General features: G+C 40.3%; 1 protein-coding gene across 5 annotated transcripts in view; it reads right to left on the reverse strand.

Annotated features, from left to right (window-relative positions):
• Window positions 1–11,832, reverse strand: part of kcnd1 (potassium voltage-gated channel, Shal-related subfamily, member 1) — a 114,288-nt gene that overhangs the window by 62,028 nt on the left and 40,428 nt on the right. For 3 of the 5 annotated variants that reach the window (XM_079676903.1, XM_079676902.1, XM_079676904.1), the window contains 2 exons: window positions 10,510–11,607; window positions 6,858–7,103 (listed from right to left, as the gene is read on the reverse strand). In XM_079676903.1, the coding sequence (XP_079533029.1) occupies window positions 6,858–7,103; window positions 10,510–10,665 (402 nt within the window). In that variant the 5' untranslated portion in view covers window positions 10,666–11,607. The remainder of the gene's footprint in view (window positions 1–6,857; window positions 7,104–10,509; window positions 11,608–11,832) is intronic. The other 2 variants (XM_079676905.1, XM_079676906.1) reach the window with 1 other exon arrangement.

The raw sequence follows: 11,832 nt of genomic DNA on the forward strand, positions 1-11,832 counted from the left end.
TATTTCTAATCTTCCGTTCCTCTCAAAAATTCTTGAGAAAGCAGTCGCAAAACAGCTGTGTGATTACTTAAGAAACTATGATTTATTTGAAGATTTTCAGTCTGGCTTTAGAACACAACATAGCACAGAGACAGCTCTGGTTAAAGTCACAAATGACATTCTAATAGCCTCTGACAAGGGACTTGTCTCTATTCTTGTCTTACTCGATCTTAGTGCTGCATTTGATACTATCGACCATGATATCCTATTGCAAAGACTAGAGCACTTAGTTGGCATACAGGGAACTGCTTTAAGCTGGTTTAGGTCTTATCTATCTGAACGCTCTCAGTTTGTACGTGTCAACGATGAATCTTCCATGCAAACCAAAGTCAGGCATGGAGTGCCACAGGGCTCAGTGCTTGGACCTATTTTGTTCACCCTATATATGCTTCCGTTAGGCAATATTATAAGGAATCATTCTGTAAACTTACATTGTTATGCGGATGATACTCAACTATATTTATCAATCAAGCCTGATGAAATTAATCATCTAAATAAAATTCAAGACTGCCTCAAGGACTTAAAAACGTGGATGACCTTACATTTTTTGATGTTAAACACGACCAAAACTGAAGTTATTGTACTTGGCCCGAAGAATCTACGAAACAAATTATCTAAAGATATATTAACTATGGATGGCATTCATTTGGCCTCCAGTCAGACTGTAAGGAATCTTGGTGTTATATTTGATCAGGATTTATCCTTTAACGCCCACATAAAATCAATTTCAAGGACCGCCTACTTCCATCTACGTAACATTGCAAAAATCAGGCATATCTTGCCTCAAAACGATGCAGAGAAACTAGTCCATGCATTTGTTACTTCAAGGCTGGATTATTGTAACTCCTTATTATCAGGGTGTACCAAGAAGTCAGTCAAGTCGCTTCAGCTGATTCAAAATGCTGCAGCTCGTGTACTAACCAGAGTTAGGAAAAGGGACCACATTACTCCTGTTCTGGCTGCCTTACACTGGCTCCCTATAGAACACAGGATAGAATTTAAAATTCTTCTTCTCGCCTACAAAGCCCTTAATGGGCAGGCGCCATCTTACCTTAAAGAACTCATTATACCCTATTGTCCTACTAGGGCATTGCGTTCCAAGAATGCAGGGTTGTTGGTTGTTCCTAGAGTCTCTAAAAGTACAATGGGAGCCAGAGCCTTTTCTTATCAAGCTCCACTTTTGTGGAATCAGCTTCCAGTTTGTGTTCGGACGGCAGACACCCTATCCGTTTTTAAGAGTGCGCTTAAGACCTTCCTTTTTGATAAAGCTTATAGTTAGGGCTGATTAGATTCAGCCCCTAGTTTTGCTGATATAGGCTTAGTTTGTCGGGGGACATCTTACTTCTTCCTTCTCTCTGTCTATACCTGTGTACTCTCATGTTCCCATTAACCCAGCTTCCCCAAATGTCTTTCTTTTTGGTGTCTATATACGCCGGGATCCGGAGTCATGGATGATCCTGCGGTCCTGTGTCATGGATCGCGAGTCCTGGATCTTGAGTCGTGGCTGCGGTCCTGGATCATAAGTCCTGGATGGATATCCTCGTGGATTCATCTTCTTATTATACACACATGCATTTCAAAACATTTGGACTACCTATGTTGCAAATGTATTATCTTTTCAATTTACACACGGCATCTATTGCACGTCTGTCCGTCCTTGGAGAGGGATCCCTCCTCTGTTGCTCTCCCTGAGGTTTCTCCCATTTTTCCCTTTAAACTGTGGGGTTTTCTCTGGAAGTTTTTCCTTGTACGATGTGAGGGTCTAAGGACAGAGGGTGTCGTATTGTCATACTGATATTCTGTACAAACTGTGAAGTCCACTGAGACAAATGTAACATTTGTGATATTGGGCTATATAAATAAACATTGATTGATTGATTGATTGATAATGAGAAAAAAGGTTGACAATTTAACGATTTCCTGTTAGGTTTATGTCGACATGTCAATCTAGAATAGTTAGTCATTTTAATATATTTTATGCTTTATGATAACTCACATTTCTTCTTTTTTTTTAAAGATGTATTTATTTTTTTAGAATTGGATGATGCTGTCAACCTGCTGGCAAAGAGGAAAGCTCTTATTTTGAAGGCGGCACAGCAGGAACAATCTTGTTTCCTGTCAAAACTGATGAAGCAAACCATTTTATTTTGTTTGTGCAACTGTCTATTTAAGTGTTGTTCCTATGAAAGGTAAACAAAGTACAACCATGTTCACAGCCCTATGGTCGCTTTGTGTCCTATCAGGTATTTGTTTTCCATTAGCTCCGGGCCAATATGGTTAGCGGATTCTCCTGTTAGCTTTTAGCAAGATAGTGCACTAATAATAGGAATAAATGAAATGTTGTCCCACATCACATGCCACCACAGGTATTGACAAAGTATCTCCTCAAGAAATACAGAGCATTTTCTATTGAAACACCAATAACCCATTTTGCAAAGCCTCAATTGAATGTCTTTAGAGCCACCAAGCACTTGTCGGCGGTTACCAAGCCAGCAAGCCAACTATAGTTAATAAATAGAAAGTGAAATACATTAATAAGATTTTAAACTCCCACAAAAGGCAGTGACCTCCAGAGTGATTAATACACTTGTCTCAAAGGAAGTAGATCTGCTTCTGTGAATGTTTTTGCCTCAATAATTACCAGAGAAGAAAAGCAGCAGAAATTACTAGCAGTATAAAAATAAAAAGCATGTGGACTGTTTCTCATGGGAAGTTGTGTGGGAAGTGTGAGAGAACAAATCCAGAAATCAGAATCTCTCACAGTTAAACCAACATTTTTGAGTCTGCCAAATGTGAGGAAATATATTTGCAGCTCATTAGTCAGTGCACTGGTCCAATCTAAAACGAAGTATATGAAGATTTAAGAGCAAGTGAAGACGAGGGTAATGGGACAAACGGGTATATGAAGAGCTCTGAAGGTGATTTGTTTTTTAAGTAGGGACGTTAATAATAAAACATACAGAAAACTCAAGTAGGAAGCCAAAATCAGGAGCATTAAAAGGTGCTGGGATGAGTCCTATAACCTGGAAATTAGTATTTCAGCACTTCCTGTTCCCTCGTGTGGAGCTCAATGGTCTTTTGAATGTCTAATTCGTTGTTAGACTGAAAAAAGTTCTGTGGTTAGCACAAGCTGAAGAGATTTTAGTTCTACGACTGTAGTGGCCAAAATCCCCAAAAGGTTTGTCTTGTAACTCGATACCTCAAAAGTTATTGTTCTTGGCCACATGTAGAGCTTGGGCCTGGGAAGCAGTGTCAGAATCGCAGTACAAAATCCACTGGACGTTTCGGTCTGTCTTTTCAAGGTTTATTTCCAGCAAACATAAAACAAAATACGAAAACAATATTTAACATAAACAGCAGATCCTAATAATCTGTCTTTTGCTAAGTATAAGGTTACGTCTGTGTGTCAATAACGGTATTGCTGCTGCCTGCTGCTCTCTCGTCACACACCGCACCTCCAACTTAAAGCCTTAGCCCCGCCCCCTTCACCTCAGCAAAGCACACCTCTCACTGAAACAGAAAAATGCATTAATAAAGGTTCCAAATAAATCAAAACAAAATAAACTTAAATGCGGCTCCTACAACGACGTTAGCAAAAAACCCACTCGTGAATTTAAAAACAGCGGTTGCTAACAAGTGTCTAAATGAGACGACTATGCATCACGCCCAACATTAGCCACCTTTAGCTTAGCGGTGGTGACGTGAAGTCATGTGACCATGCTGTAGTTCATTTATAGCCCAACATTAGCCGCCTTTAGCTTAGCGGTGGTGACCTGAAGTCATGTGACCGTGCTGTAGTTCCTTTATAGCCCAACATTAGCCACCTTTAGCTTAGCGGTGGTGACTTGAAGTCATGTGACCGTGCTGTAGTTCATTTATAACCCAACATTAGCCGCCTTTAGCTTAGCAGTGGTGACGTGAAGTCATGTGACCGTGCTGTAGTTCCTTTATAGCCCCACATTAGCCACCTTTAGCTTAGCGGTGGTGACATGAAGTCATGTGACCGTGCTGTAGTTCCTTTATAGCCCCACATTAGCCACCTTTAGCTTAGCGGTGGTGACATGAAGTCATGTGACCGTGCTGTAGTTCATTTATAGCCCAACATTAGCCACCTTTAGCTTAGCGGTGGTGACATGAAGTCATGTGACCGTGCTGTAGTTCCTTTATAGCCCAACATTAGCCACCTTTAGCTTAGCGGTGGTGACATGAAGTCATGTGACCGTGCTGTAGTTCCTTTATAGCCCCACATTAGCCACCTTTAGCTTAGCGGTGGTGACATGAAGTCATGTGACCGTGCTGTAGTTCCTTTATAGCCCCACATTAGCCACCTTTAGCTTAGCGGTGGTGACATGAAGTCATGTGACCGTGCTGTAGTTCATTTATAGCCCAACATTAGCCACCTTTAGCTTAGCGGTGGTGACATGAAGTCATGTGACCGTGCTGTAGTTCCTTTATAGCCCAACATTAGCCACCTTTAGCTTAGCGGTGGTGACATGAAGTCATGTGACCGTGCTGTAGTTCCTTTATAGCCCAACATTAGCCACCTTTAGCTTAGCGGTGGTGACGTGAAGTCATGTGACGGTGCTGTAGTTCCTTTATAGCTCAACATTAGCCTCCTTTAGCTTAGCGGTGGTGACGTGAAGTCATGTGACGGTGCTGTAGTTCCTTTATAGCTCAACATTACTTCTCAAATCATAAAGTGGTGTTCATAAGTGGAGATTATCCTGCTGAACAAAACGTGTAAGTATGATAAACGTTTGTTTGACACACAGAATATTTTCGGATGGAAAAATCCCACTGGCTTTTGGCCATGGGAGCCATTACAATACTAATGTCAGGGTTGGCTCTACATCCCTGCTCTCACCACTCTCTCGCATGTGAGCTTCCGGTGTTTCAGCTCATTACTGCCTTGCTAATGAGTTTTATAATGAAGTCTGACAGCAGCGCTTGTTAGAAACCCCCCTTCTCCGATCACTCCATGTTTTTACACTTTACTCATTTAGCTGATGATCTCCGCTCCAAAGGGACTTAATGAGTGCAGCAGCAGAATCACCAACATTACAGTGAAGCTTCAGGAATAAATCCAAAGGTCACTGCATCAACCGAAGTACACGAGTCATGACGCAAGTGATGTAAAAAATGTGGAAGTAAGAGCAGTATGTCCTCCTTTACAGGACTGTCACTGCATAGAAAGGTGGGATCTTCATCAGTAGCAGCACTGTGAACTGTTGTGGAAGATGATCTGCAAATAAAATCTAGAAATAAAAAGTACTTTTCTGAGCAGCAAACTTCAAATGAAGTCCATAACATGAGGCTCATGTTAAAAAGAAAAGCTTATTATTTGTTATTGTTAACCGTTTCCTTGATTAAAACTATACTATACTTCTTCATAATTTGAATTGTTCCCTTCATTATAGTGAAAACTTATATAATACCAGATTGTGTACAAGTTTTAAAAAGGTTTCTGGTTTAAAGCTTTCAATATTTGACTTTTAATGAATATATACATTTAAAAAATAAGTATTACATTTGAATACCAAACTCAAGTATTTATATATATATATATATATATGTTCTTGAGCTCTTCAGTAAGTGGAGAGTATGTTCTCAATGCAAATCAAGTTATAAATAGTCTTTTTAATTGGATATTTATGTAGAAATAGATAAACAAAATGAACAAGAGTCACTGAGAGAGTTACTTTTACACTCGAATAAAATATACCTAAACAGTCATTGATATATAATGGTTAAATATAAGTAAAATATATAAAATGATATCTAATATGTATAATTCTATACAGTATATAAATAACAACCATGATGCAAAATGTCGATACCAACTTCACATCTGTTGCTTTTCCATATTTCCATCACAATCTCCTTTGTATGGATTTTGAAAACACCATTATTATTATTATTATTATTATTATTATTATTATTATTATTATTATTATCAACATTTTATAATATTATTATGTTCTGTGCTCTGAACAGGAAGTGGAGTTACCTCCATGCAGCAGTCAAATATACCCAAATATTAATAGATGGCTTGCACTAGAGATACTTTAAGAAAAAAACGATATATATATACATGTATATATGTTAATCATTTAGTTTTTGGGAGAAGGGGTGGGATTAAATAAGTGTTATCTTCTTCCCACCGCTTTTCGGATGTGTAATTAAGTAAATCATTTGTTTGTATATAATATAATTTTCACTAATATTTTTGTTTATCAATTTGACACTGCTTAAGTTTGCATAGTATAATAATTCTCATGTTTCATTTCATTCTTTTTTTTTTTTTGTATTATTGTTCTACACATTTGAAATAAATCAAATAAATCAATAGTGTATTCGGAGGCGTGTGGCGCAGTGGGTTAGTGCGTTTGTGTTTGGATCAGGGGAACACAGGTTCAAACCCCACTGCAGTCAGCATGTCGTTGTGTCCCTGAGACACTTCACCCCAAAGTGCTCCTGTGGGGATTGTCCACAGTATTGAATGTATGTAAGTCAAATCTGTTTCCATATTTCCATCACAATCTCCTTTTGCAGGGAATTTGAAAAATCAACAATCTGGGACATTTCAATGGATATTTATAATATGGATAAGATAAAAGCATTTGTGAGAAGTGGACTCACGATGTAAAGCCCTATAGGCCTGACTTTGTTTCCACAGATCCATAACTCTGCTGTACAGACATGTCTACTGCCTAATTGTTCACTTCCTGTTTGACACTAAATGCCAATAAAAAGTCAATTACAAAAACAAAAAAACCAACAACATGTTTGTCTCTGTCCTTAAGAGGAAGTGCAGTTACCTCCATGCAGCAGTCCCCGATGATCTCGGGCACGATACCGTAGAAGGCCAGCTCCTCGTCGAAGGCCTGGATGCACTCGTTCCTCGGGTAGTGCAGCTTCCCCGTGCGGTAAAAGTTCAGAATGTGCCGGAACATTTCGGGGTCTCGGTCGAAGAAGAATTCCTGAGTGTCCTCGTTGTAGAAAAACTCTTTCTCTGAAGAGCCCAGCAGCGTCTCCGGGTAACGGTCCAGAGTGTTCTTCCATGTCTGCAGAGAGACCACATGATTCTTTTATAGGACAATCTGTAGCTTTACTGTTTTTCTTATGATTATATGATGCAAAAATAGGGATACAGAACTCTTATTTTGAAGGTGCCACAGAAAAAATCCTATTAAATGAATGAAAAAATGTATTAAAACTTATAAAAGATTATTATCACCCTCTGTCTGAAACCAGAGCCCAGTCTGCTCTGATTGGTTAGCTGGCCGGCTCTGTTGTGATTGGTCAACCGCTTAGAGATGTCCCGCCCCTTAACCACGTACAAAATATAGGAGCGCTAGCCAATAGAAGTGTTTTTACATTGTAGTGGCCATCAGCACAACAACAATCGAGTGTTTAAACAGAGAAACAATGTTTTATAAAAGCATAAGCCAGCGCCTGCTTTTTCTGCGTAGGCTCAGGGCTCATGGAGTGGTGAAATGTATCATGTTAATGTTCTACAGGGCAGCAATTGAGTCTATTATTCGTTATGGCATCACAACATGGTTTGGTAACTTGTCAGTTAAATCTAAATCACAACTCCAGAGCTTGATCAAAAGGGCTGGAAAAAGAATTGGCATGCTTCCACCATCCTCTCTTCAGGAGATATTTGAGGAGATGGTGAGAAAGCAAGGCCGTAAAATCACATGCGACCCCAAACACATCCTGTATAGAGAGTTTGAGTTGCAGGAGGTATAGATTACCAAACTGTAAATTGAACAGGTATAAGTTTTCCTTTGTTCCGCTGTCACTCAAGCTGCTGAGCAGTCAGAAACAATTGTGATTATGCTGCTTTAGGAGTTGTTGGGAGGTGCAATGTTTACAGTGTAGTTTGTGCAATCGAGAAGGTTAAATAGGGGAAGTGCATTATGTGTAAATAGGTATGGACACAATAGGGATATGTGCAACCTGACGGACATTATGCATAGGTGCAATAGGGAAAGTGCAATATTGATTTGTGTATGAATACAATAGGGAAGGTGCTTTCTTGTTTGTTTCTTTGCCATGTGATATGTGATCTCTGTTCTGTATCTATGACTGATTGACCTGAATGTTTTATGTGTATTATCTTGATGCCCAAGACAAATAAAGCTCTATCTTATCTTATCTTAAAAGACCAAATATAATAACTTCTCCTCAGTTGAACCACTTCAATAAATCATACAGGCTACTTGGATTAAAAACACACAAAAAAGTTAAACAAAACACTCAATTTAAGCCGAGATGCAGAGAAAGATGGGAGCATTGAACCGTCTCTAATTGTCGGTAACAGTGAAGTAGGGCGTGTCTTATGCTTAGATTATATTATTAGGCATACTGTATGTTTGTCTTTCTATAAATACCGCCAGAACCTTTAAAAAACGAGGACAAAGTCTGACAGGAACTTTCTCCTTGTTCTGCCGCTGCAGCAGAAAGCACTTTTTTCTGTTTGATTCCGAAACGCCATCCAAATCCATTTTTGCTGCGGAGCCACCCTGTTATTTGTTCAGCCCCAATGCACATTGATTAGACGTACAGCTTTTATTTACAACCTCCAGCCCTGGAGGCAGGAGCAGAGCGGCACATTAAGAGCAACATGAATCTCTGAAAGCAGGTCTGGTAGTAAAACTGCTTTTAATTTCCCTCATAGAAGTAATGTGACCATATTTTACATACTTGGACAGCTAGTGGCTTTGTAATAGCTACTAATTATTTCTGCTTCATCAAAAAAAGGCAAATATTTAACCGTGCGTAACGACTTTAAGAGTCAACTACAAGTCTCAGAGAGCTTAGCTGTGAGAAACAACCAATCAGAGAGCTTCAGATTCTGACGCTAGGCCTCCAACAGAGCTGAAATTAGAGCCATTTTAACAATCAATCCAAATCTATCCACTTTTGGAAATATTGTAAGCAACCAAGCGCTCTGAATGTGGCACAAAATAACTCTTGAACCAAGGCTCTGGCTGGAAAACAGCAAAGACTTGTGGGTAATGTAGTTTTGAAACCTAAGCTAATCAATACCTGCATAGAACATGTCCTAAATCTGCACGAGAACTTCCTGCACACACAAGAAAGTCAGGATTTCTACAGGAAATCAAGTGCCGAGGTTTATTGTCAACGCAGGCAATTGTCCTTTTGTAGAGATGAAAATTGTAGAGGTGGAAGTCAATGGTGAGATTGTGTGGCTTTTTGAGTCAAACTGCCATTTTCTTTCCATCTGGTAGTGCGTTTTAAGTACGTGTTTAATGTCGCTATGTTCCTGAAGTAAACACAGCAGTCCAATGGAGGCGTTTCAGCCAGTGTGGCAGAGACACGCCCCCTCGAGGACACACAGGGATTTTAGCCTTTGCAGACCATTTACATGCACTAAAACCTATGACGCACTACAGGAAAGGGAAACCCCCAAAAAGCATAATTGGGCAGCTTTAATGTTAATGTTTAATATTTAACAATAATCATCCAAAATATGATTTCCATTTCCTTTTTTGATTGCAGTAAAAATGTGCCGCAGTTATAACTAGAATCACATTTTTAAAACAGTTTAACTGCTGGAGTATTTACCTTTTTAAGAACTTTTTTGTCCATATTCACTCATTTATAAAAGGTGAAATCTTGTTATTGATGAAACTGATCTATTTGTCACCAGTCTCCCCACGATACGATACTATCGCGATACTTAAGCCACAATACGATGCTACGATATGCTAAGTATTGCGATACGATATATTGCGATATTGCAAATCACATGGGTCATGTCCGTCTTCCCTTCCTGGTTAAAAAATGTATTTGCAATATGAATAGTTTCTGTAAATAACCCAATTTGTGTTCTTTGAAGCTGAAAAGGAGATGGCATTGTTTTTGTTACTTTCATTGCAACATGTCTTAACGTAACTTCCTGTTTTATATAGACATGCTTTTCTTTTGAATGGACTTCTTTTGCGCAATCAGCAGGAAGTTCCCGAAGCAAAAACTTGACGGAAATAAATAACAGAGATAAAGTAACTATCTGAAGTTCACTTGTTTAACGGTATTCTAAAGTAATGCTCATATGGATGTAGCTTAAATGAATTTGTTGTTTTGTGTCTTTGTGTAGCTCTTACGTTGGTTTTTGGAGTTTTCAATCAATTAGAAATCATCAGTCAAGCGTACGACCGTCTTTCCGAGGGATATGCTACAGTTTATATAATCAAATATCGATACTTGGCGTCCGTGTATCGATTAGGGACGAAAATCGGACAGCCCTGGCGAATATTAATCGATTATTCGACGCCCGCAAATTTTAAAAATAATTTTCGATTATGGAGACTGTAACGAATATTCGAATAATCGCTGTCATCCCTAGTATCGATACAATATCGCCACGCAAAGTATCGCGATACTATGCTGTGTCGATTATTTCCCCCGCCCCTAATGCTCAGTAGCGACAGTCCTCACCTGGAACCGGACCCCGCTCACGTTGACGTACAGGATCTCATCTGATTTGGACGAGTTGTCGATGGGAGGTTTGGGCATCGTCTTCTTGGCGAGCGGGAGCCATCCCACCGCCGCCGCCCGAGCGAACGGCAGCCACGTCGCCACGCCGGCCGCCATCTTGCATCAGCACGCTCCACCTGGAGAGAGTCGACTGCTGCGTTGAAGTGGAGCTAATGAACCTGAGGGAAGGTAGCCTCACTTCTTCGGGTGGCGAGATAGGAGGTGGGCGGACATGTTGAAGGGGGGAGGAAGGGGGGAGGAGGGAGGCGTCAGTTAGGTGTCAAGCCATGAAAAATATGGCATTAAAAAGGGAGACAGACGATGCATCTGACAGTGGTCCGAGTTTCCGACTTCCTCCAGGTGTGCAGAGCCTTCCTGGAAAAGTCCTCTTGGCCTGCAAGACGCTCCTCAGGGTAAACAGGCACTTCAATAAAACCCTCAGGAATCAGATGGAAATATATTTCCTTTTTTGGATACTTTTGCAAAACTTTCCGCCTGCAGAGCGAAACGTCCTGTCCTCCTAAATAACAAAATGTTCCACTTCACAACACAGACTCTCCTGGTAGGAAAACATAATTTCTTGAACTCTCAGCAGTCCTAGCCGAGCAGATCATGTGTGGAATAATAATAATCTGATATTGCCGTCACAGGTTTATTGCTGCTGGGACTTAAGACAAAAAGGTACCAAAAGAAAAAATATATAAATCCAGGAAGGAAAGCGTTAAAACCTTTGTGTCTGCTTCCTCTCTCTCCTCTGAAGACGGATTTGTTGCAGCACAGCAGCCTTTCAAATTCTTATTAAATTGTGATGATGGTTCCTGAAGTTGCAAGATAGACAGAATGGCCGCCCTGCCTCTAAGTGGAGATTATGGATGTCTTCTTCCTCTCTTTCTCTTTCTGCTGATTTTTTTTTCTTACCCCCTCTCTAATTTGCCTTTATCTGCTCCTGAGTTTTGCCGTTCCTCTCGGTCGGAGGGGCATTAGTGGCAGAGGAGGTGGAGTGTTTGAGAGTGAGGAGGCGTCAGGAGGTGCTTTACTCCATGTCCATGTAAGGCCGTCCTGTCAGGAGACACACAAACAGAAAAGAGACAGAGAGTGAGAGACAAACCAGGAGAGGAGAGGAGGAATACATCTGTCAGAGGAGAAGGAGGATTAGTACTTAAGAGGAAAGGAGGAGAGAGGAAGTGTGGGAGGATACGTTTGAGGAAGGAAAAAGGGAAGAACAAGGTGAACATGGGGGGGGGGGGGGGAAGCAGGAGAAAGAGGTAAGGGGGGAGGAGGGAA

This window comes from Notothenia rossii, assembly GCF_949606895.1.
Source record: "Notothenia rossii genome assembly, chromosome: 4".
Classification (NCBI taxonomy): domain Eukaryota; kingdom Metazoa; phylum Chordata; class Actinopteri; order Perciformes; family Nototheniidae; genus Notothenia; species Notothenia rossii.